General features: G+C 41.0%; 2 protein-coding genes across 5 annotated transcripts in view; one reads left to right on the top strand and one right to left on the bottom strand.

The window, feature by feature from the left end:
- The window catches only part of AMMECR1 (Alport syndrome, mental retardation, midface hypoplasia and elliptocytosis chromosomal region gene 1), a 106,164-nt gene extending 98,099 nt beyond the window's left edge, over positions 1–8,065 (top strand). The window contains exon 6 of the mRNA XM_026652953.1: positions 3,655–8,065. Within this exon, the coding sequence (XP_026508738.1) occupies positions 3,655–3,769 (115 nt within the window). The 3' untranslated portion in view covers positions 3,770–8,065. The remainder of the gene's footprint in view (positions 1–3,654) is intronic.
- Positions 8,066–11,982: 3,917 nt separating this feature from the next.
- TMEM164 (transmembrane protein 164) overlaps positions 11,983–23,213 on the bottom strand; it is a 93,195-nt gene continuing 81,964 nt past the window's right edge. For 3 of the 4 annotated variants that reach the window (XM_024217402.3, XM_024217405.2, XM_024217406.2), the window contains 2 exons: positions 18,193–18,293; positions 11,983–17,791 (listed from right to left, as the gene is read on the bottom strand). In XM_024217402.3, the coding sequence (XP_024073170.2) occupies positions 17,588–17,791; positions 18,193–18,293 (305 nt within the window). In that variant the 3' untranslated portion in view covers positions 11,983–17,587. The remainder of the gene's footprint in view (positions 17,792–18,192; positions 18,294–23,213) is intronic. The other variant, XM_024217404.3, reaches the window with a different exon arrangement.

The following is a 23,213-nucleotide window of genomic DNA, read 5'->3' as shown; positions in this document are numbered from 1 at the left end:
ATCCACATACACACACACACACACACACTTATATATATAGGTATTCATGATCACAGCACTTTTCATAGTAACATTTCATAATAACTCCACAAATCAACCAAAATTCATAACTTGTACTAGAGAGTTTCCCTGATCACCCCCAGGGCAGGGGGAAATCACTGAGAATCATTTCATTTAAACAGTAAATTTGGATAAAGGCACTAAATTACTGATGTGGTATCAACTGTAGGCCCAAAAGCCATATAGTGGGTATCTGTCCGATGAAAATATGAGTGGGGAACAATACTGTGGTCTTGCAGATCTTATCAGAGAATGCATGAGATTTGTCCATTCAAAGGTAGCCACCAACTTTGACTGAGTGATCGCCAGCTTCTAGTGGAGGAGATACGTTTCTGAAGTGTATACCTTAATCACTTAGCTATATAGAAGCTGCCTTCTTAATGTGGTGAAAAACAAAGACTGAGATTTTCTGAAGAGTTGGGTTCTCTTTAAGATAAATACTCAGTGCTGTAGCCCACCAAGTTAGGCTACTGTGTTTTAGATTCAGAGAGGACGAAGGCAGAATGATATTGTGATCTGTGAAAATAAGTGTTTTGGAGGTGAGTGAGGACATTGTCATTGAAAAATACAGTGTTTGTGGCTCACTGACAACTCACGATCCAAAGTTCTCCTGGTGAACTTGATCATTGTGAAGAATACAAATAGAGAAAATAATACAGTCCTGGGGCTCAAGGGGAGGAGCTAGTCTTTGCAGACCAAACTCAGTTTCCAAGTATAGAAAATTGAACCTTTATTTTTTCAATTCTATAACTTTTTACCTTTTGCTTAGAAAGGAACTAATTGGAGATGGTAGGAGAGGCTCCTGCTGCTAGAGTTAATGGTATTAGAGCTTTGATATGAGTTTCCACAAGTCACAAGAACCTAGGAATATTAATCTTCTACTGTTTTCAGAGAATAAGATTTACAGGGAAATGATTGTACTCAAGGTGGCTAACCCATCTCACTGCCCATGCCGCTGCAGGTACACTTCTGTTTTTAGTGTGTTAGCTTGATCACACCTAGCACACGTACAACTACCTGAGCCGTAAATAACACCTCCAGCTCGAGCGTAGTCTTTCTTTACATCTACCGCACCCAAACCAGTGAAGAATTATTGGCCCTCATCAGTGAAGTAAGTAGTCAAAAATATGTATTTAGAGGACTGTTCCTTTCTTTCAGAATTCCACATCTGCTAGTTGTGTTAGTTTAACAATTCAAACAACCCCTACTGACATCTGGGATATAGGGTAACAGTGAAACATTAAACACTTCTTGTCAGATAAGATGTCTTGAAACACAGCTCCAGTTGCTTTTTGTATTGAAATAATTGTGTTGTCATGCAGCTTCTGCTGCCCCCTTTACCTCCTAGACTATTGAGAGAATTCGGGCAGGAGGCATAACTTCTCTCTACTCAAGATGTTAGGGGTGAAAAAAGTTTTAAATAGACCAGCAGTTCTCAAACTATGGGTCGCCACCCTGTTCTAATGGGGTCACCAGGGCTGGCATTAGCCTTGCTGGGACCCGGGGCCAAAGCCAAGGCCCGAGCCACACCGCCTGGGGCCAAAGACCAAGGGTTTCAGCCCTGGGTGGCAGGGCTTAGGTTACAGGGCCCATGCCTGGGGCTGAAGCCCTTGGAATTTGGCTTTCCCTCTCTTTTCCCTCCCCCCCACTCAGGGTGGTGGGGCTAGGCTTTGGCTCTCCACTCCTAGGATTGTGTAGTAATTTTGTAGATAGAAGGGGGTCATGGTGCAATGAAGTTTGAGAACCCTTGAAATAGACCAAAACTGGTCCATTGCTCATGATCCCCACTTCAGAGTGATGGCAGTAGATCCAGCTATCCTCTGAGTTCTAGTATTGGCATTAACTTTAATTCTCTCCTCTCTCACAGAGGATGTCTAAAAAGTGGTTTAGGAGGCAGGATAAGGATAGCAGTAGCATTTTGTTTTTCCATCTGGTTAAACAAGCAGATGTGATTCTAGTTTCAGACAGACTGCCCTTGGCCTGCTTTGACATACATTCAAGTAACTTCATTAGCTGCCAAGTTGATGGTTTATTTTCAGAGTGGAAGGGGCAGCATAGTAAGTGCCACACTTCATTCACATCAAACTGAGGAGACGCATGACTCGTCTTTCAGCCAAGGCTGGAAGCCATTTGATGAATTAATACATCACTAACAAACACTATCGTGTCAAGTACACTTGTGCTTCCCTTATTTTTGGTCTTTCGAATCAGTTTGTGGCAAGAGCGCAAGGTATAGTCTCAACATAAATGCACAATTCCCTATTTTACAGTACAGCAGCAGTTTGCAATTTTGTTAGTAAACTTTTTTTTTTTTATAAAGAGAGTTTCAAAAGAAACTACAGGGGCCAGATTCTTCTTTGTTATACTTGGGCCATGTCCACACTATGGGTGCTATAGCGGCACAGGTTCAGCACCACAGCTATGTCACAATAGTGCGATAAGGTAGATGCCTCCGGCAGTGACATAAGGGGTTTTTCTATCACTGCAGGAATACATCCCTGAGGAATGGTAGCTAGGTCAATGGAAGCATTCTTCTGTCAACCTAGCTGTGTCTAGGGATTACATTGGCAGAGCTACAGCACTGAGGGGTGGGAATTTTTCACACCCTTGACAGACGGGCTATGTCAACCTAACTTTTAGGTGTATACCAGGCTTTGGTACAAAAAGGTTAGTAACTCTGTTTTGACTTCAATGGAGTTATTCTGCATTGGCACCCGTATAGAAGCATAATTTGGTCCAGACTGGGCATTTACAACTAAAGATGTTATGTGAAAGGAGGCCACATGGATTTTGGGCCACGTGTGGTTCTTGCATCTTCTCCGACTTCGTGGGGAGAGTTGGCTAAGGATATGGAGTAACTCTGGTACAAACTGCTGTTGCTTTATTACCACCTCCTTGGATAACTACCATTAATGGGCAACACCTTCTGAAGACATTTATACTTTTTGTATATATTCAGTTGTAAAAAGTCACCCGGCTAGGTGCTTTAAAGAAATTGAAAAAGTAATCCAAGTGACCCCAGTGAAATCCATGGAGTTACTCTGGGTTTGCATCACTGAAACTGAGGTTAGAGTCTGACTCCCTAGTAGCAAAATGATGGAATCTCTATTTTTGGAAAGCACATGACGAGTACCATAATCTCCGTCAGTACTGGCAGAATTGGATTTTTATTGTATTGTTTGTCATTTTGGTGGATAATATCCATGTTTATTTGTAATCATTTTTTCTATTTTTATCTATTTAAATTTTCACAGTAGTGGGATTATGTGGGTAGTGCAGACAATTATTTAATGACAGTAGATAGAGATTCAAGAAGTAAAGCTTTTTTTATTAACACAAATTGTCAACATCACATGTCAAAATATATAAAGTAATATCCTTAAATCAAACTTTAAGTTCTCAAGCAGCATTTTTCTTACATTGCCACTCTGTACATTTTAGCTTTTAATCAATGGAAATATTTTTTGTCGGTTTGTGTGCATACAGTGAAGTTGATGTTTACCGATGAAATCTAGTCCTTCCAAGCCTAACTTCAGTGTTTGTAATGGTTTCCTTTAAAAATCCTTTGAGACTTTTTTCTTCGCCCATTTTTAGGTACCGTAGTGAGAAGATGACCATGAGCTACACAGAGTACCTTGCCCATCGTCAGCATCATCACTTCCAAAATGGCATTGGGCACCCCCTTCCACCATACAACCATTATTCCTGACACTGAGCCACATGACCAGTCACTGGACCTCTCTGCAGACCTCTTCCCAGGAGACCCCGCCCCTTCCTGGTCTAGCTATCTCTATTACTGTACCATTTTATGATGATAGTTTCCGTTGCCACGTTGACGCTTCCCCTTGGTTGGTCAAGTTCATCGTGGCAACGGGTGAGAAAACTGCATTATTACAAACTCCCATAATTCTTTTTTATTGAGTCACTGCGGGGTTTTTTTGCAGCATATATAACCCTTGTGTTTTTTTATAAAATTTGAAATTTATACTACATTAACATTGAATTATATCAATCAAGGTTTTCTGTGACTGTGGATGGAAGGAAGACTTTAATGTTTAAGGGTTACAATTAGGGATATCCTTTTTTTGAGTAAGACATTTGTTGCTGTTGCATTAATAGTTGTAACAGGGAATGAAACATATCAGAGATTCAGGTATTAAGCATACATTCCCCACCACTGTAGTAAAGGCTCTTTATTTCATGTAGTTAAATACATGAGCTTCAGATTCAGTACTTACAGACAGAATTTGAAGGGCGATATTCCAGATGAAGAGAAGCTGTTGCACCTAGCATAAGAGGCAATGATGATAGGAAGTATTTCAGGATCAGTTGGTCTAATTGATTACAGACTTAAAGTGCCTGATCCAGCAGGGTACTAAGTGCCCTCAACTCTCATTCTATTATATGGGAATTGAGGGTATTCTGCCCCTCTCAGGATCAGACACCAAAACTGTGTTTGTAATGCAGAGAAGAGACTACTTTCTGGCGTTCTAAAAATAGGAGTCACTTTTGTTTTAATAATGGTTGGTGAATAGGCAGTGTTATATTAGGAAGAAAATGGATTTAGATTTTTGTGCCTTTTGACTAGGACATAAATATAGTTACATAAAAATCATAGGAAGAATATTAAAAGCACCGGACAGCTTAGCAAACCATGCTCAGTTCTCTACTGATCTGGTGTAAATTATTTTTTAAACTGGGATTCTTTTGAGCAAGCAAATCGTGAAAGAATTTCTCTTCTCTCCCCATCTTCTTCTTTCTTTTTAGTTGTGGGTTTCCTAAGTTTTATTATGTCATGATTAGCCAGATAATAATTAACTGCTGTTTTAAGAAACAGTGTGAGTGTTGGAGAAAGAGCACAGGACAAATATGCCCTGATTTCAGATGTCTTCATTTATTACAGGAACAGTCCTGGAGAGTTGTAAGTACTGTGAAATAGTTCTGGTAACTTTACTGCACTAAGAAGAGGTAGAAATCCATTTACTGTATTGATCAGAATGTTTTGTTTTGTTCCAGCTGTAGTAATGGAGATGGGATTTATAAAAGGTATGTGTGGTAGAGTAGCAAGACCTGAACATTTTGGGGCCTATTCTCTCCTTGCTTTGTATGGCTGTAGAACTCTCACTAGCACTAGTAAACTATTACTGCATATTCAAGAGGATAATATACCCCATGCATCATAGAAAAAGACCCTCTACATACGGGTGAGTAAAATACATTAAGCAGAAATCCCCAGATATTTCAAATAATGGATGTGTGTATATAAAACAAAATATATATTCTAAACAGATAAGAGGGAAAAAATGGCGCTAATAATACTTTTGCTGTAGCAAATGGCAGACTGCTAGTTGATAATTCTAAAACTTTTATATTTTAAAAGATAGTTGGGTAAATTGTTACTGCTCACCTGTAATATGAGGCAGGTTTTGCTGGGTTAGTTTTAAGATAGAAGATCTTTGGTATTCCTTCATCCACAGCATTTGATGTCCAAATGTTAACACTTTCAGTTGTGATGCCTTAATTTATAAGCAAACAAAAGGGCCTGAAAATTCAGTAGCCAAGAGATATGCCAAGCGGACACTGCAAAAAAATCAATAGATGTTTATATAGAGGATATTTTGGATGATACTATTGTCTTGTTTCTACTTGGGGAACATTTTAAAGTGGATTAGCTTTTAAGTGGAAACTGTAAACAAGTGGCTACTTGATTGAAAGTTTTTTTTTTCTTGCCCTTATAGGGAAACTGAGCACAAGCTGAATAATATTGTCTGCTGCAAAAAAAAAAAAAAAAAAAAAAAAAGTCACTCACCCCATCTTTACCCATCATCTCGTTACAGCATGCTCATGCTTCTGTATGAGCTCCTCGTTAGAAGTTTTTTAAAAAAAATCTATTATATATAAAAATATATATGTATTTAAAGGTGCTAATCAACCTTGAGCAGGTCACGTGACTGGTCATGCGGACTCTAAATCATATCAGATTTTTTAAAAATCCTCAATATATGCAGATGTTATACAGAATTTCTTACCAGTGTAATGATGATATACTGATGAAATAAACAATCCTGCAGGTTTTGAAGGACAAGGTCAGCAATACTTCCCATCATGGCTTGGGGGGGAAAAAAAGGATAGTTTTGTCTCCTTTTTGTACACAGCATAATGCACAATGAATTTTTGTCTATCTTTCAGTAGCTGTTGCTTAAAAAGAATAGTTCAAAGAGTGTTATACAAATTGTAAAGGTGTGCTTTAAAATCAATTAACGCCCAGGTCCTTCTGGACCAGTGTCTTGTGTCATTCATTAAAAAACTGTTACAGAGATATGGGTCAATCAATCAGTTTTCTATGAGCTACATAGAAATACACTGGTTTTTCATGCTTAGAATAATCAAATCTATCTACTGTGTTTCAGGGGCACCTATCTCCTCGATATGTAAGGGCCGAGAATGCTGTTGATTATGTTTCTTATATACTTACGAGTATATTTGAATAAACATACATGTATTTCACTCAGACATGCCCTGGGACAGAATAGGTCTGTTTTTCTAAACCTGATCAAGAATAGTGTGTGAAATCAGTTTCACGAACATTCTTATTTAACTACACTAATAGCCTTTTAGATATAGTTCAGTGGAAATATTTTTATGTTGGGTACTTTCACTGGGTTTTTTTAAGTTAACGTTTTAGTTTTAGAGAAACACTAATCAGTTTGCTTTATTCCATGTTAAAAGGCTTTAATTGTCACTTTGAAGTCTCTTCCTCAGAGCCATGTGCTATTAGCTGAGTTAGACAGCGAGCCCCTCTAACTCACACAAGTGTTGCTCAGTCATGCTTCAAGTGGCCTTCCTTCTGCCCCAGACTGTGCTGTCACACTGACTTCTCCAGCCTCCACCCCAGTGCTAGATACAGCAGGTGGAGGGCACAGTAGTGAGTTTTGACCTGGTGTATGAAGTTAATCAAGGCAATTGATGTGGCACACCCTGACATTTGTATATTGACCTCTTTACTTGTCTTCAAATGTGCGGTTTTTTGAAACTGTTGTCTGGAGTAGGTTACATCTCTTGTGTGTGTTAGATCGAACCAAAGAAGCCTCCAGCCATGCACAAATGCTGCTCCTAAAGCCTGCCTTCTAGTCCTTACAAAAGCCCTGCAGGATTAAATGTTAACTTTTTTATTTTTGTACAGTTTCTAACTGATTTTTGCTAGTGATGTTAATTGAATTAAGTTTATTTGAGGAGTCTGAGTACCTCCTACATTTAAATAAACTGGTGACTTTCCTTTTATGTTAAAAATAAATATAGAAACCCAAAGTGTGCCTCTCAGATTTAAGGGTTTCTGGTTACATTTATTCTTAAAACCAGCAATGATTCTTTATATACAAAGATATGTTTTCCTTGTTTTTTATTACTGTTAAAGAAAAAAATAAAAACCTCTTTCTTTGCTCTGGATCCAGTAACTGCGCTGGTACATAAACGCACTGAGAAGACAAACTTTTGTTTGAAACTTTTGTAACAACTTATGACTGTTTTTGTATATCAAAGTTGATTCTTTTCAAAATATTTGGATCTAGTTTCTAAGTTATTTTAGTGTTTTATATGTTATGAAAAAATTACTTTGAATTGTTCACCAGCATAATGAGTTATCTGGAATGCAATGGTGACACATGTAATGGGCTTTGAGCTACCTGGAGTAGCTTATAGGGCCCCTATTTTTTCCTTCCTTATTAGTAACTTGATTATTGATTACAATAATATCACAGATTACCTGAACCCCCTTCCATTATAACTAGATCCTCCCTTCCAACATTTAATTGCTATTAGTGTGAAGAAACTGTTGAAATGGGCATTTTACTATGAGTATGGCTTAAAAAGGTAAAAATGAGGAAAAAGCAAAAAAAATATATAGAAGGTTATCTGTGGGTCTGTGAGATATGGCTGTGGAAAGATATTGTAGTAGTTTTAACACTATTGTTCTTACCTTTTAAATCATTTACCCAATAAAATAAGGAAAAAGAATCACCATTTCCTGTTTTCATGTTTCTTTGCTAAATTGTGGGGCCTGCTCAGTTACTTTTTTGAACATTTGAGATTAGAGAATTCCAAAAGGGAATTTGGATTTTAATTATGCATTTGGAGGTACATTTTGTTCTAAATGAAGTTGGTCTATTCATTTTCCCAGCTAGAGGAATAAATTGGGCATGAACCACTTGGTATTTTTGTGGCAAAGAGAAATGGACAATTTAGCTCAGAAGTGGTGTCACCCTGCCGAACATGTAACACTTCAGTTCCTTCAGAGCTCGATTTACTGAGTGTATGCCACTTCCATTGATTTCAGTCCGTTTTAAATCAAATCCCCCAGGATGCAGGAGGGGTCTGGTCTTTTATACATAGCCGCCTTGTTGCAAAACCAGTCATAGTGGTACAACTTCAGCTGTCATTTATCTTTTATATAGTACATCTTTGGGAGATGTGACAAAACAGTGTAGAACGGGTTCTCAACTGGGGGTCGCCAGGTTATTACATGGGGGGTTGCGAGCTGTCAGCCTCCACCCCAAACCCTGCTTTGCCTCCAGCATTTATAATGGTGTTAAATATATTAAAAAGTGTTTTTCATTTATAGGGGGGGGTCACACTCAGAGGCTTGCTCTGTGAAAGGGGTCACGAGTAGAAAAATTTGAGAACCACTGGTGTAGAACTCAGGAAATGAATACATACAGTAACATCATAAATCCCACCTAAAGTAGAATCGTAGGACTGGAAGGGACCGCAATAGGTCATCTAGTCCAGTCCCCTGCACTCATGGCAGGACTAAGTTATTTACACCATCCCGGAGGGTCTAGATAGTGATCAGTGTTAATTCATTTTCTTTTCCCACACTACTTCTTTAGCATGCATCATTTCAAAATAGACTACTTGCAGTGTTACTGGTCTTGCTTAATTCTTCAAATGGTTTGTTTCATATTGTGCTAGTACAAAGTACAACTTTGACCACGTTCCACAGCAAAGGTGAGTGATGCAGTTGTGAATACTTAAAATTCCAGCAACCCTGTAAATTTAATTCTTCATTTATACAGTTCATGTAAAAATGATGCAGCCCCTCCTATGGAGCAGATGGGATTAGGCAATTCTGGGGAGACTATGCATTTCTTTCCCCAAAAACCTTGACCCCAAATTTCCAAACTTGGGTGACTAAAGTTAGGAACCAAATCCATTGAGAACAGTGTGCTCAGAACCCTTGCCAATCAGACCACTCTTACTGAGGTGTCTTCTTTAGATTTAGGTGCCCAAATGTGAAAATTTGGGCATATTGGTGTAGCTTTTGCATGTGTGTCAGTGGGTGGCTTTGTAAAGACAAGCTATCGGGCTAGACATCTACACTAATAGCCCAGAGGATGTTCTCTTTGCTGTACTCCATATGTTGTAGGATTCAATTTCCTTGATGGTTTAAGGTTTCTCCCCATTTTTGGAGATTGGCTTCTTCCCAATTGTAGTGCTCATAGAGCATCAGCTGCCCACAAGGCAGAAGAGTAAAATTTACATATTCTGTCATTTTTCCTTCTCTTAAGTGGGCTCCATGAGACCGCCTCCAAAGTGTCCAATTTTGCATTAAATTCCAGTTGGAGAGGAACTCTTGATCCTTCCTTTTTTCCCCTCCTGGAGTATTCCTTCAGAGAGGGAGAAATCTTGGGATTCCCTCAAATTGGGATCGGACTGTGCCATAAGTCTTCATTTCCACTTTTTGTCTAAAAAAGTAAGTAGACGCAGTCTCCTGTCTGGAAATACTAATATTTTATGTTTAATAATCAGAATGTATAGTTTGTCTTCTAAGTTAGGGCAGTTCGCTGGGGAGTTACAGTTCTCAGAACAGCTCCACCTGTTGGCGTACATTGTACAGCTAGAGAGCGTTTTAAAACAAAGACGCTTCTGCACTTGGAAGACTTGGAGAAATAACCCAGTTGTAATGGATCACAGAACATCAGGTCCCAACTTCAGAAAATGAAAAATTAGATGAGTAAATTTTACCGTTTTTGACATCACTGTAGTACTTTCAAAATTGTGACTAATAGCATCAAGCAGCAAATCTGTTTTTAATACTTTGTTTCTATGAAGGATTAATCTAGTCTGAACTGTACCTTAAAACTGTTTAATAATCCTTTCGCCAACTCCTAGCAGTTTTACATCTGGACATTCTGCAGGAAGGCTTTGGAGGTACCCTTTAGCTGGGGGGTGGGGGAGGAGGAGGAGAGAAAGATTTCATAGAAATGCCATCTCTGGCAGGGGGGCATGGGTGTGTCTTGGGGAAGTAACAGAGTGATCGTGATCTAGGCACAGGACAGTTTGGGGAAAGTAGTCATTAGATTGGTAAAAAAGCCTTTATACAAACATTCACTTCATCACTAATACACAGGAATTGACTTGTTTTGATTGCGGTTGCTAAAGTAAAAAAAAAATCACTCAATGCATGCAGAATACTAAGTATTTTCCCCTCGTTCTGCGACCCATATACATAGGTAATGCTCTGGCAATCAATCCCATCCTTACCCTACCTGACTAAAGCTTCCATCTTGGCATTTACCAGATTTTGTCACCGGTATAAAGGCATGTTTACAAAGTAGTATTAGTGACATATGTATGCTCTTCTATCCTGCAGTATTCAAGTAGAGAGCCACTCTCCTTTTCCCCATGGTAATATTCCCAAATGGTGCATTCCCAAAGTGCGAAGGACTCATGGGTGGCTATACCTACGAATGAAAAAATCCCCACCACTTGATCACTGCTCCAGTCTATGAAGCAACTTGCTTTTTAAAAAAATCTGTGGTACTGTGAGCTAAGGCTATGGCTCTTGGGTGACAGATTAAAATTGACAAACATTTGCTATTAAAACAAATATAAACAATACAATTGATTGACGATTATAGCTACATCACCTATTGGTAGGGAACAATTTGATTAATGTAGCCCCTTGTCCGAGTTATTATTCAAACTTCCAGCTTGGTAAATTAGTTTGCCTCCCATTCACATAGGTTGAAATCTACTCTGGTGGCTTGAGCTATGCATTCAAGTTATTAGCGCCAATGGTTTCAGTCTTCACACATTATGACTGGTCAGCCCAAGATTCTGCTCCTTGACTGGATGAAAGCCACAGCTCATGATGGCCTCTATATGCATAATTTGTCAGTTTCCTTTTCCATGAACACTATTTGCAAGTTATATAGTAGCCTGTCACAATGATACTGTTCATGGGATTGCAGTGAAGATGCTAAATAGCTTTTGTAATAAAACCACTGCTGGTCTGAAGTGTAGTCAATCATTCCACTCATGAAGTGTGAGGATTTTTTAAAAATAAAAACCTGCTAATTAGGGCTCAATGTCATCTGTAATGACAAACTAAAAGTTAGGATTTACCTGTCCACTGCAGCTGAGCAGCAGTGACAAAATGTGAAAATATTGCAGAATAAAACGTCCAAAAGATTGTTTTAGGTTGAAACCTGTGCATATTCTGTTCTGTACCTGGTAATTCTTCTATGACTACTGTGAAATACTGGCGTGACAGTACAGAAAATTAGAAAGAATGCTCTACCACTTCAATGGAGAGGGTGTTGAGGTAGGTAGAGTGTAACTAACAAGACATACAAAGTTTTAAAAAGCATTTTCTTCAAGGGTGAAGGTTTGAAAGTATCTGCTGCCACCTGTACCTCTACCCACCACTTGTGGGTAGGGGAGGTTTAAACAGTGAATAGAGAGGAAGGAGTACAGGTGTGTGGTCTCATATCTCTCCTTTGTACTCTAATATATGAAGGGATGTAGTGGAAGATGTTCAGTTTTCTTGCCTATGATTGGTTATAATCAGGCATCAAGATTGTTCAGGTAGGCTCAGGACCTGGCATAGCTAAAATGACGACAAAATTGCTCCCACACACAGTAGAAGGTATTTATTCCTTTAATTAAAGATTTAACAACTAATTGCCCAATGAGCAGGATCTCAGATAGGGACCAACAAAAACAGACCAAAATACAAAAAACCAAGTACACAAATATACCCCTTATCTGCAAATGTTACCTGATAACCAAGTTTTAGCACATTAAAAAGGTTACAAAATTTAGACCACTTTTACAAATTACTTTGAACCAACAGCAGAGGTGGCAGCTGAGCGCCCACACTGGTCCCTGCCCCTGCAGTTCCAGTCTGTGCCTGGATAATACGGTGGTTGGAACCAAGGGCGGGGTACTTGGAACTGCAAGTTTCCAAAGACAGCTTTGTGCCTCAGCTCAGTGCATGTAGCAATTCCAGCATCCTGGCAGAGCATGGCTGTCAACAGCGTTGTGGGTACACTCACCGCTCTACTTGCCGCATTGAGAGAACTATGACTCAGAATAAATGCAAAAATAAAAAAGGTATAAAATTGACCCTCAAGAAAAATACAGCCATTTTCAAAACAGCTCGGCTTTAACTAAACAACACGAAGCAGAAAAACACAGTTACAGCAATATCACCTTGAGCAGGAGGTCACAAAAGAACTGTTTGTTATGAATCTCATCATGTGTTTTATTCTAATTACAAAAAGTCGTTGTTTTTGTCTTTACAAACATACCTGCAGCATTGCCGCTTACAGACTAATACCAGATGCCCCTTTGAATTTTTTACCTTGTTAAAACTAGGACGACTAACTTTCCCAGCGTCACATCTGTATGCGGCAGCATCCCTTTATCCCTCTACTTTTAAAATAAAATTATGAAAAGTTCACCTAGTAAAACAACAAATGCAACTGGAAATAACTGCAACAAGAAAACTGCCCATCTATATTTTTTCCCTCATGTAGTTACAAATACCTAGGAAACTAATGCCTGTGATTTATAGACAAGACTTGGGACACAGAATCAAGTACTTAAACAACTGCAAATAGCCATTTCTGAAAGGGAAAGACACTTAGGTTTTTACAAAACATTCAGTTATCAAATGTACAGAAATATCAAAACCCTGATTGCGGCTACAGACAGAGGGGAATACATCTACACTGAGGTACTCTAAAACCTTAAAGTGCACAACTGAACTGACTGCTCATGTCTCCCAGCTTCAGCAAAGCGCTTTGCCTACAAGCAGCATTTGCCAAGCACTAAGAAGTCAAACTAATACCACGTCTAGGGGTGTATTTGGGGGCTATGGCCTTGCATCCATTTTTATATATATTTCTGAACATGACTAAGAGTTGTTAATCTCCAGCCTATGAGAGAAACAAGATGCAAATTCATCTTTGGTGTTTGAAGTCCAATGCAGTTAAGCGGAAGATGGACAAAAACAGATTAATGGTAAAACACCGCAGAGGTGTGTCTGAACCTTTGAAAAATAGCACTAGCTGTGTCTTAGACTACTGAAAGCCTTGGCACCAGAATCCATTACCATGCACCGGCTGCTGCCCAACATTACATGGGGGCAGAAGAGTTACCATCTTTAGTTCATGCTTCTCAGCCCGAGCATAAACAAACTGTGGGATCAGTAAATTTAATTGTAGCTACTAACGGCTCCTCCTGTAGAGTAGAGAGGAGACAAGGGCAGAGTTTGGTGTGCTCAGAAAGGCCCACTCCAGCGGTCAGAGCACTATGTTGCTAAATAGCTGGAGCTAGCTTTTAAAGACACAATTTTACCCTCAACATACACAAAGTTCTCCACTGAGGGGGAGACACCCCCAAAATAAGGATGCACTTGATAAATAGAGTTAGGTTTAGTTTGGGATTGATTCCATTGGCACAAAGACTAGCCAGTCACATCTGTCTAGATAATACTAGCCCTACCTCAGTGCAGGGGACTGGATTAAATGACCTATGGAGGTCCCTTCCAGGCCCACACTTCTATGAGTCTGTCTCTCCTTTCTAGGCTTTTTATTTTTCCCCTTCCTCTTGTTTTTTTAAAATAAACTATCACACTATTCAGGCTCCCACCTGACAAGTCATCTGCTTAAAAATGGAAAAACAATAATATTAAAGACCACAAATTGTTTTCCTGTCACTGGAGGTCTGAATACTATGGAGAATAACCTTCTCAGGGTGAAATGTTAGCTATCAGCACCATAAGTGATTTTTCCTTGGTAGTGAGGATGACTTGTCACACATGAACTAGTGGAAGACAAAGTGATCTGTCTCAGGCAGCTCAGCTGGCCAGAGGCAAGCTATCCCTTTCACACTGACTAGTCACTCACCTTGTGCTTTCCTCTCCTTTTCACGCTTCCTGGCCACCTGGCTTCACCTCTTCATTTCCAGTATAAACAGAAGCCAACCAAGGATCATCATCTCTATTATAAGTGCTTGTAAAACCCACCCATTCACTAGGAGAAAAATAAATCTTCCACCATAGAAGTGATGTCACCCTCCCATGGGATATTTTAATAAGTTGCCCAGCTTCTGAGTAGCCCACTATCATCCAAACCAACATCCTATGAACTGAACAATCCCCACCTTTCTGCTGCACCTTACAGACTGTGTCTATTGTAAGAGATCAGCTGAGGAATGAGAGTCAGATTTTAGGAACAGACCTACTGCTTTAGGGGCTTCCCCGACTTGAAACTAACTCATCTCAAAATTGCCATGCCTGCTCCTACATTTTTAAACCAGCCAAAAGAGCTAGAAATTCAGCTCTTCAAGTAAATACCCTGCCATGGAGGTGGCACCCCTTGAGCTACACATTTGAAATTCCTCATTAGCCTCATTATTTGATCATAGGAGGCTAGTGGTGGCCTAAAAGAGCTGTGGCTGTACTTATTAGAATGCCCTGAAGCACACAGCTGTAGGCAGGAAGTGCTGTATTTTCAAAAATACTAAGAGGCTTTAAACCTGGGAGGCTGCTGCTGTTCTGAATGTAGCTGTCAAAATCCGTCAGTAGCCACAACATTTTTTAAAAATGGGTTAGAAAAAGGCAAGAATCAGACAACTTAAATCCAAGCAATAGTGCCAGTGTTGAAAGGATGGGCCAACTGCATCCCTGTGGTAACACCAATGGTCTCTTTCGAAACACACTTCATTGTAGTTACAGCAGGGGTGTCTGGCCCAGGGCATTTTCCTAAGGGACTGCTAGCTAGATAAATAAACTAAAATAAACTTCAGACAAGCTTAGGGGATGGGAGGAAGTGCTGTACGATTTAGCTCAGCTGTTCCTATGAGATAACGTATATTCAAGTAGGGGACACTGCTTAATATCTAGCAACATGAACATTAGGGCCTGACCCTGCAATATGCCGAGTACCCTGGATGAAATCCTGGCCCCATGAAAATCAATGGCCAAAAAACTCCACTGGTTTCACTGGGGCCAGGACATCACCTCCTGCAGTCCCACTGACATCAATGGGAGTTGAGTGCTCTGCCTTTGGAGGATCACGCCTTTGTTAACACTGGTGCTTTCCCCCCACTCCTGCAAATGCTTCCGCAAGATGTGCTTATTTTACATACAGGAGTAGGAGTGAGGCTGTTCTGATGAGTGAAGTCAAACGTGCTTAAGTGCTTGCAGGATCAGGGCCTGAGAGCCACACTGTAAACAGATATTCATTGCGAGTATCAGGGGCTTAGCTCTCAAAGGCGAACTCCTGCTGGAGACTGAAGATAGGGAACAGGAACATGCATTTTGTTGGTCTGGGTAACAGGAATTTAAATTGATCGCAACTGTGCAATGAGTAAATCTGCTTTTTTATCTAATTATGGCAGCATAGGTTATTCATGATATTTAATACATGCCACCAGGCACAGAGTGTGTCCAGAAAAGGGTTTACAAATTAGAATACAGATTGACAGGATACTCCTGAATGCAATTGTAAATATATATATATTTAATTAAATGGAGTGAAATTATTTAGAGAAGTCATTTGTGTTCCCTCTCCCCTATCAAAATCTGCCTTTGTAAAAATTTTAAAAAATGCAAGTCTGTAACTTTGATAATTTTTCTAGGCAATGAGCTCTCTCCTTGAGGTATAAATGGTTGTACCTTAACTTCAGAACATGATCGCAGGGCGACTCAGCCGAAGGGAGAGGTATGGTGGCTCTGTACAGTATTACAGCTATGGCAATGCAACACAAGCAAGCCAAAAATCACTTTTTGCAGCAAATTCCTGTGGTGCAGCTCTGAAATACAACCAACATGAACTCAGATTTCAAAAATTAAAAGGAACACTGTCAAGATTTCCCCTTTCCACTTGTCTGTACAGTATAACATCTTAATACTGAACATTGTTAAAACTGAAGTAAATGGATACATTGAATTTGCTTTTCCCCGGTTATACTTGTTCTTTCTGCATCTCTGCATGCAGTTTTTGCAATAAGTTTAGTTAAATCAGTGCAGTGCCCTACTGTGGTGGCAGTTATACCAGTATAAAGGTGTTTCTAGCAGTACAGCTTGTTATAGTAGCAAATGAAACAAGCTATGCTGGTATATAATACCTTTACTCTGATATAACTGCCACCAGACTAGAGTTGCACTGATTTAGTTTAAATCACTGCATATGGTGTGTAGACGCTTAGAGAGAGAAACCAGAATAGCAGTTTCTCTTCATCTGTTCAATACAGAACACAGGGCAGGAATTTTTTAAAAGCATGAAATGAAGTTTAAAACTCTTCACGTGAGGTTTTGTAATTTGTTTTCTCAGTCTAAACCAGGTTGACAGTGTCCCTTTAATTCATATTTCTTTCTGTTCAGGAGCAACTTGAAGGACTAGATAAACGCCACCCATCACAATTTACACCCTGCCTGATTTTTTAATACAATTGTTTCAACCTGATGGTTTTTCATGCATTCAAGTCAGAGCATCCTCAAAGGTGTTACTATGCTGGGCTCATACCACACAGGTGCAGATCCATAGCAGCTGAGAAAGAAATAATCCAATTTAAAAAATAAATGTTAAAAAAATATTTAGAATAATTCTTTTGTTCCCCGTTATCTTCAACCAGCTTAAAGTAGTGCAATAGAACCTCACTAATTCACACAAACTGGGAGACCCACTGCATATTGCTTCACTTACTCACCAACTAGCAAAATTCAAAGAATGAAAGTTAAGCCAGGATGATGCATTACGAATCGTGCTTGGTTCACTTTCGGTTAGAGTAGTTATTCAGCTTTTTCTTATACTTTATAATGTAATCAGTAAATGTACTGAAGGATACACAGCAAACAATAATGAAGTCTTGATAAGGGGACTGTACTGCCACTCTCTCTGCTGGGATGCAGACAGAGCCTGCCATTTTCTGGGGTAATTATATAGTGTGGGTTAGGGAGGTTCCATTGTAATCTGCATAAAATATGTAAGAAACACCAACTTCTCCCAGAATAAGGCCACTAATTGTGCCATTGGCTACGGGCAGTGAAAAACAGCAGTTGAAAGAAGAAAATCCTCACTCTATTGTAGAGATCTTTTGAGGCAAGAAATATTGAGGGGGGAGGGAGGGGCAGCAGACATGACACACTAACACACTGTCCTTTCATTCTCCTCTTTCTTCTCCAATATGAATACAGGTACCTCCGCTTCCTGTAAGTGCTACTCCCCAGGGAGAAATTTCAGTCTATTTTCTTAGATGGGAGTCTAAGCAAATCCACACTATATTTAAAGACGGGGACAGCACTGTAGAACAATATTACAAGTTTTCCATGAGCCATGGTCATGATAGTCTGATGTCCAGATGCCCAGATTCGATACCAGGGCCCATAGAAAGGATCTGAGATGGCTGGGCATAACATGTTGTTCAAATTCACTTCCGTGACCTGCAGAAAGGGACAATAACAAGTTTATAAATCAATCTTATATTGTGCTGTATTGACTCAGAAACCTAAAATGGGAATTCCTAACTCCCCTAAAAATCAAAGTAATCAAGTTAATATGTTGGCAATTCTCACTCACCTATTTATTCAGCACACAGTCAGATTTTCAGAAGTAAGGCAAGCAGTTGTGCACTCAATGTCTATGCAACTGCATGTCTAATTTGTGCATGGTAAAATGGGTTTGTGTGAATGGGATGACTGACATGCAAATGATCATAAGTAGCCATTAGCATGTGCAATTGCCCAATTTGAGCACATAATTGCCCCAGCAAATTAGGCACCCATTTGCACCTAAACAGTTTGAAACTTTGGCCCAAATGTTTACTTTATGAGTAGTCACTTACCAGTCCCAAAATCTGTAAGATGCTAAAATGATAGACAAACATCAGGCCAGTGGATAACAGAGCCCACCAGAAATTGCAAAGTGGCTCTGCAGTGTAGATACCTTAAAAAAAAAAAAAAAAAAAAAAAAAAGTATTAATGTTTAACTGAATTACTGTGATTCCACCTAGTAACTAACTTTCATGACAGTGAATACTTGAGAGACCCTTATTTTTCACCTGAAATACATTCATTATCTTTTCCCTCCTTCTGATCCAGCGTTTGGGGCTAGATGTATTTTAATTTGATCATTAAAGACTATACAAGACATTAACTCTCACTAATCCTGCTTGTTTTCCACTGAAACAGTATTTCTGTGGCCAAGAGAAATCAACAGGGAGTGTTAATTTTACTCCATAAATATACAGTCTGATTTTCAGAGGTGCTTCAGTCAAGGTATTCAAGCATTACACCCATCGGAAGCAGGTATCACTTTGCCCAGCTGATTCTACAGAGTGAACAGAACTAAACAAATAACAGTTACCACAATAGGACGTGTTAAATCACTGCAACGGCAATTACACTGTACTGTGTGTGGATGTTACTGAATTATCTGCAGATAACTATGCAGTTAACTTGCACCACCAATGCACAGGACGAAGGACTGTATAATCACATCTCACTGTCTAGGGTTGCCACGCATCTGGTTTTTGACTGGAATGCCCTGTCAAAAAGGGACCCTGGGTGCCTTGCTGACCGGGCCGCTAGAAGTCCAGTTGGTAGTGCAGCTAAGGCAGATTCCCAGAAGCGGCCAGTATTTCCCTGTGGCCCCTAGGCTCAGGGGCAGCCACGGGCTGTGCGTGCTGCCCCCACCGTGAGCACTGGCCAATGGGAGCTGCAGGGGTGGTGCCTGCGGGCACGGGCAGCGCACAGAGCCCCCTGGCCCCTCTGCCTATGAGCCAGACATGTTGGCCACTTCCAGGAGCCGCCTGAGATAAGCATCGCCCGGCCAGAGCCTGCACTCCTGCCCCAACCCTGAGCCCCTTCCCGCACCCAAATTCCCTCCCAGAGCCTGCACCCCACACCCCCTCCCGCACCCCAACTCCCTGCCCCCTCCTGCACTCCAAACCCCTCATCCCTGGCCCCACCCCACAGCCCACACCCCATCCCGTGCCTCAAACCCCTGCCCCAGCTCTGAGCCCTCTCCCACACTCCAAACCCCTTGGCCCTAGCCCAGAGCCCCCTCCTGCACACCAATCCCCGGCCCCACCCAGTGAAGGTGAGTGAGGGTGGGGGAGAGCGAGCGACGGAGGGAGGAGGCTGCATTCCACGGATGGAAAAGACTACAGAGGTGTGTCTGCCCAGAGTTTATCTCCACTGGAGAAACAAGTAACTGCACATTCAGCAAGATCACTTGTTATTGAAAAGGTAACATTTCCCCAATAGTGCCTGGCTCTTACACGCCTGAACCAGGGTCTTATGGCAGCTAAACACACTGACACGATTTAGGGTCTACAGGACAAGAAAGCCTTTGGGAGTTCCCATGGAAGCATTCTCGGGCACAGTGCATCTGATTTTTTAATTAATACTCACTGGCTGTGCTATGTTGAGAACAGAAACAGAATTAATGTGGTTTCCAAACCCCACTAACATACAACATTTTCAATTAAAATAAAAAAAATACGGAGGCGCCAAAGAAAATACAAATTGAATTTCTCATTTATGTTTCCATTGAGCAAAAATGTACATTGGCATGATATCACAGAGGCAACGCAGCATCCACACACAATTACAAGAGGGTTATTGACCAGCTTCCAGCTTTATTAGCAAGTACCAGACTAAATATGCAGCAGAAAAAATAATCTACCCTGCTTCCCCCTCAACAACTCAGAAAAAAGCAGCCCTAAGTCAGCTGTTTAGCTGCCATGTACATATGGCGCATGGTGTCTTCTCCTAGGTGTTATAATCATTTACACGCTGCTTTCATGTATTTAAATCCTCACCGCCATTTTACAATCCTTTTGTACATTGATTTCTAAAGTCCAAGACTGAGACTCAAATCCTGCGCTGTCTGCAAGGCGTACGTGGTGCAGCTCAAGAGGCAGCAGGATGGGGATGGGACAGTAGCTTTAGACCACATTTTATGCCCCTCCTCCCAATCCTGCAGCTGGACAGACTGACTGATACCAGGACTAAATTACAGCTGCCTCAGGAATGCTACTTTCTGTTCAGCTGTATAGCGCTATTACTGGCAGTCAGGAATCAACAGGGTATAGAACTGCCCCAGACACAACCCCAAAGCCTGGGGCTGGGATAAGGCTGGTAAGGAAGCTGCTATCTGCAGCTCTACTCCATCCCCCAAGCTGCTGCCCAGTTAAACCAGCATTACATCTTTGCATCATCAGAGTCACAACACAGGGGGTCAAGGATTTGGCCCTGGGTGTGTGACCTCTCTCTCTCTCTCAAGCCTCCGTTCTGGGGACGATGTTCAATCCCTTGGGGAGGGAAGGGAACACGTTTTGTGTCCAGAACTGGTGTATGTATTTGGGGAGAAAATTAAACAAACAGGAAGAGGGGGAAAGGAAATCGATGATGTGCCAGAATGTCCAAAGGAAGGGCGAGGAGGAGGAGGAGGAAGACATCTCATTTCCCTAGAAGGCCGAAGTTAATCAGCACAGCTCCGAGTCAGGACAAGGCAGCTCATCCTGCTCACTGTGCAACACTGGAGTGTGAGCAGTCAGCATCACACCAGCCTTCCAACCAAACCTGAGCAAGGTGGAGCCCCCGCACCATTCAGGACAGACACAAAGCAGAAGCTGCAAGGTTGGCAGTGTTATGTGACCTTGCCTTGCCTGCCACAGAGAACAGGATCACAATGAGAGTGAACAAAATATGAAGACACACACACAAAATTTCTACATCACTAGAATGGTGTATTTTTAAAAATATCCTGGTGCTGGTAAAGTTCCAAAATGGAACTGGAATTCTACATTTACGGTCTCACACACACTACAGCTGCTTGGGCTGAACCTGCATAACCTTTCCCTATGCCACACCATTCATTTTCCTGTTCTGAAAGATCACTTTGACAGGCAGTTGTGTCTCCGAGATGGCCCTGAGATGAGGCTGCCAGCGTCAGTCAATGCCACAATACTTCAGACTAAAAGAACAGGAATACTTGTGGCACCTTAGAGACAAACAAATTCAGACTGTCGCTTTTTGATGCATCAACCAGGAACTGGACTACAACCAACTCAGTTCACATAAGCTAAACAGCCATTAAGTAATGGGCTAGACTGAAAACCGATAACCTCGAAGTGAAAGGCTCACTGTCCCTGTTATCAAACTCCTGCACCATTCTAATATGCTTCCAAGTCCAATGAACTATTATTTCGCTGCACATGTAACCTATTTCCCCAGGTCATAATCCACATAATCATAATCTGATACAAACTTGTGCCCAAGGTATACAGATAGATTATAGGCCGATTACTGCATGTTGCTGAAGGTCCGTGATCACAGATCAAGCCACCTGGGATATTGTTACAGCAGAAGGCAACCTGTGATTGAGTCAAAAAGTGTTTCGACCAGATCTGCTATGAGATGGGCAGAATATTAAGAGGAAATAATTTTCTAGCATCGGTTCTACAGACATTAGGTCATTCCTGTAGCTGTTCTATCTGTGCTGGACCTCACCAAGTTTGTCAAGAATTCACGTTTTCCCAAGAAGAGACATAATATAGATTTGGCAAGAACCAGTCTCCGGGGACACAAGTACTGTACAATAGTTCAATATCCTGTGTTAATGAGGTATTAATCGATCAGGTAAAAAGGGTGCTACCACAGGGTCCAACTGTAAAACAAGCTGGAACCAACTGGCTTCACAGCCTCACCCAAGGGTGATTACAAAAGATGTCTGTTAGCTAGCAGAAAGGGTCAGGCTGGAAGTTCACTGCTCACACGTCAACATTAGATGGCAGCAGATAGCTGTAAACTGATCAATAGCCAAGAGACAGAACAATGCCACAGGGATGGTAAAGGTGGAGAAGACTTACTACACTGAGCCATTCCTGTTGCAGGACACAGTCCCAGGTAGATGGAGGACAAACCCATACAAAATACTCCAGAAATCAAGCACTAAAAGGGAGCCTCCAAGAGACGCTCTTAGGCAATGCCGCAAAACAAATATGGAATTACATGGGCTAAAGTATATATAATAAGGCTACAAAATCTCCAGTGAGATCAATTCCAGTGAGATCAAAACACAAGAGGGAAACATCAGAAACTTGGAAATATCTCGAGTCCCAGGATGGGAGTACAGCATAGTTTGGTTTAGCTTCTTATGTACAATGTAGAATATATGCTAATAAAACATCTTGTTTTCCATTCTCTAGTGCGCTAATTAGAAGTCTGTAACATTCCCAATTTTACGACTCATTGAGACATTAACATAAATGAATGTTAATCCTGTGCAGTAACTGGAGTTCTTCAAGATGTACATCCCTGTGGGTGCTCCACTTCAGATGTGCATGCATCCCATGCACCTTCAATCAGCAATTTTCGTTAGTAGTGCCCATTCGGCCCTACACTTCCTTCTCCACCACAAAATCCCACAGAGGAAACCCTAAAGCAGAGAGGAAGAGGACTGGTAGTGGAGCACCCATGAAGGGGACACATCTTGAAGAACTCCAATTATTGCATAGGATGAGTAACCTCTCCTTCTTGAACAGCATCACAGAGGTAGAAAGATATCTTGTGGAATGGAGGTTGTATATCGGGAGATTGAGAACAGGAAATGATACATTCAGAAATCCACCTAGAGAGTCTCCGGGTAGAGATCGTATACCTTTTAGATCTGTCAGCAATTGACACAAATGATGTGGAAGACTTCCTAATCCAGGTAGAAGGCTAATGCCCTCCTGACAGTGTGTGTGTGTGTGTGTGTGTGTGTGTGTGTGTGTGTGTGTGTGTGTGTGTGTGTGTGTGTGTGTGTGTGGGTGTGTGTGTGTGTGTGTGTGTGTGTGTGTGTGTGTGTGTGTGTGTG

This window comes from Terrapene carolina, unplaced genomic scaffold, assembly GCF_002925995.2.
Source record: "Terrapene carolina triunguis isolate 2854851 unplaced genomic scaffold, T_m_triunguis-2.0 Scaffold131, whole genome shotgun sequence".
Lineage (NCBI taxonomy): Eukaryota > Metazoa > Chordata > Testudines > Emydidae > Terrapene > Terrapene triunguis.
Note: the sequence above shows the minus strand (reverse complement) of the source record. Positions and strands in the feature narration are given on the sequence as shown.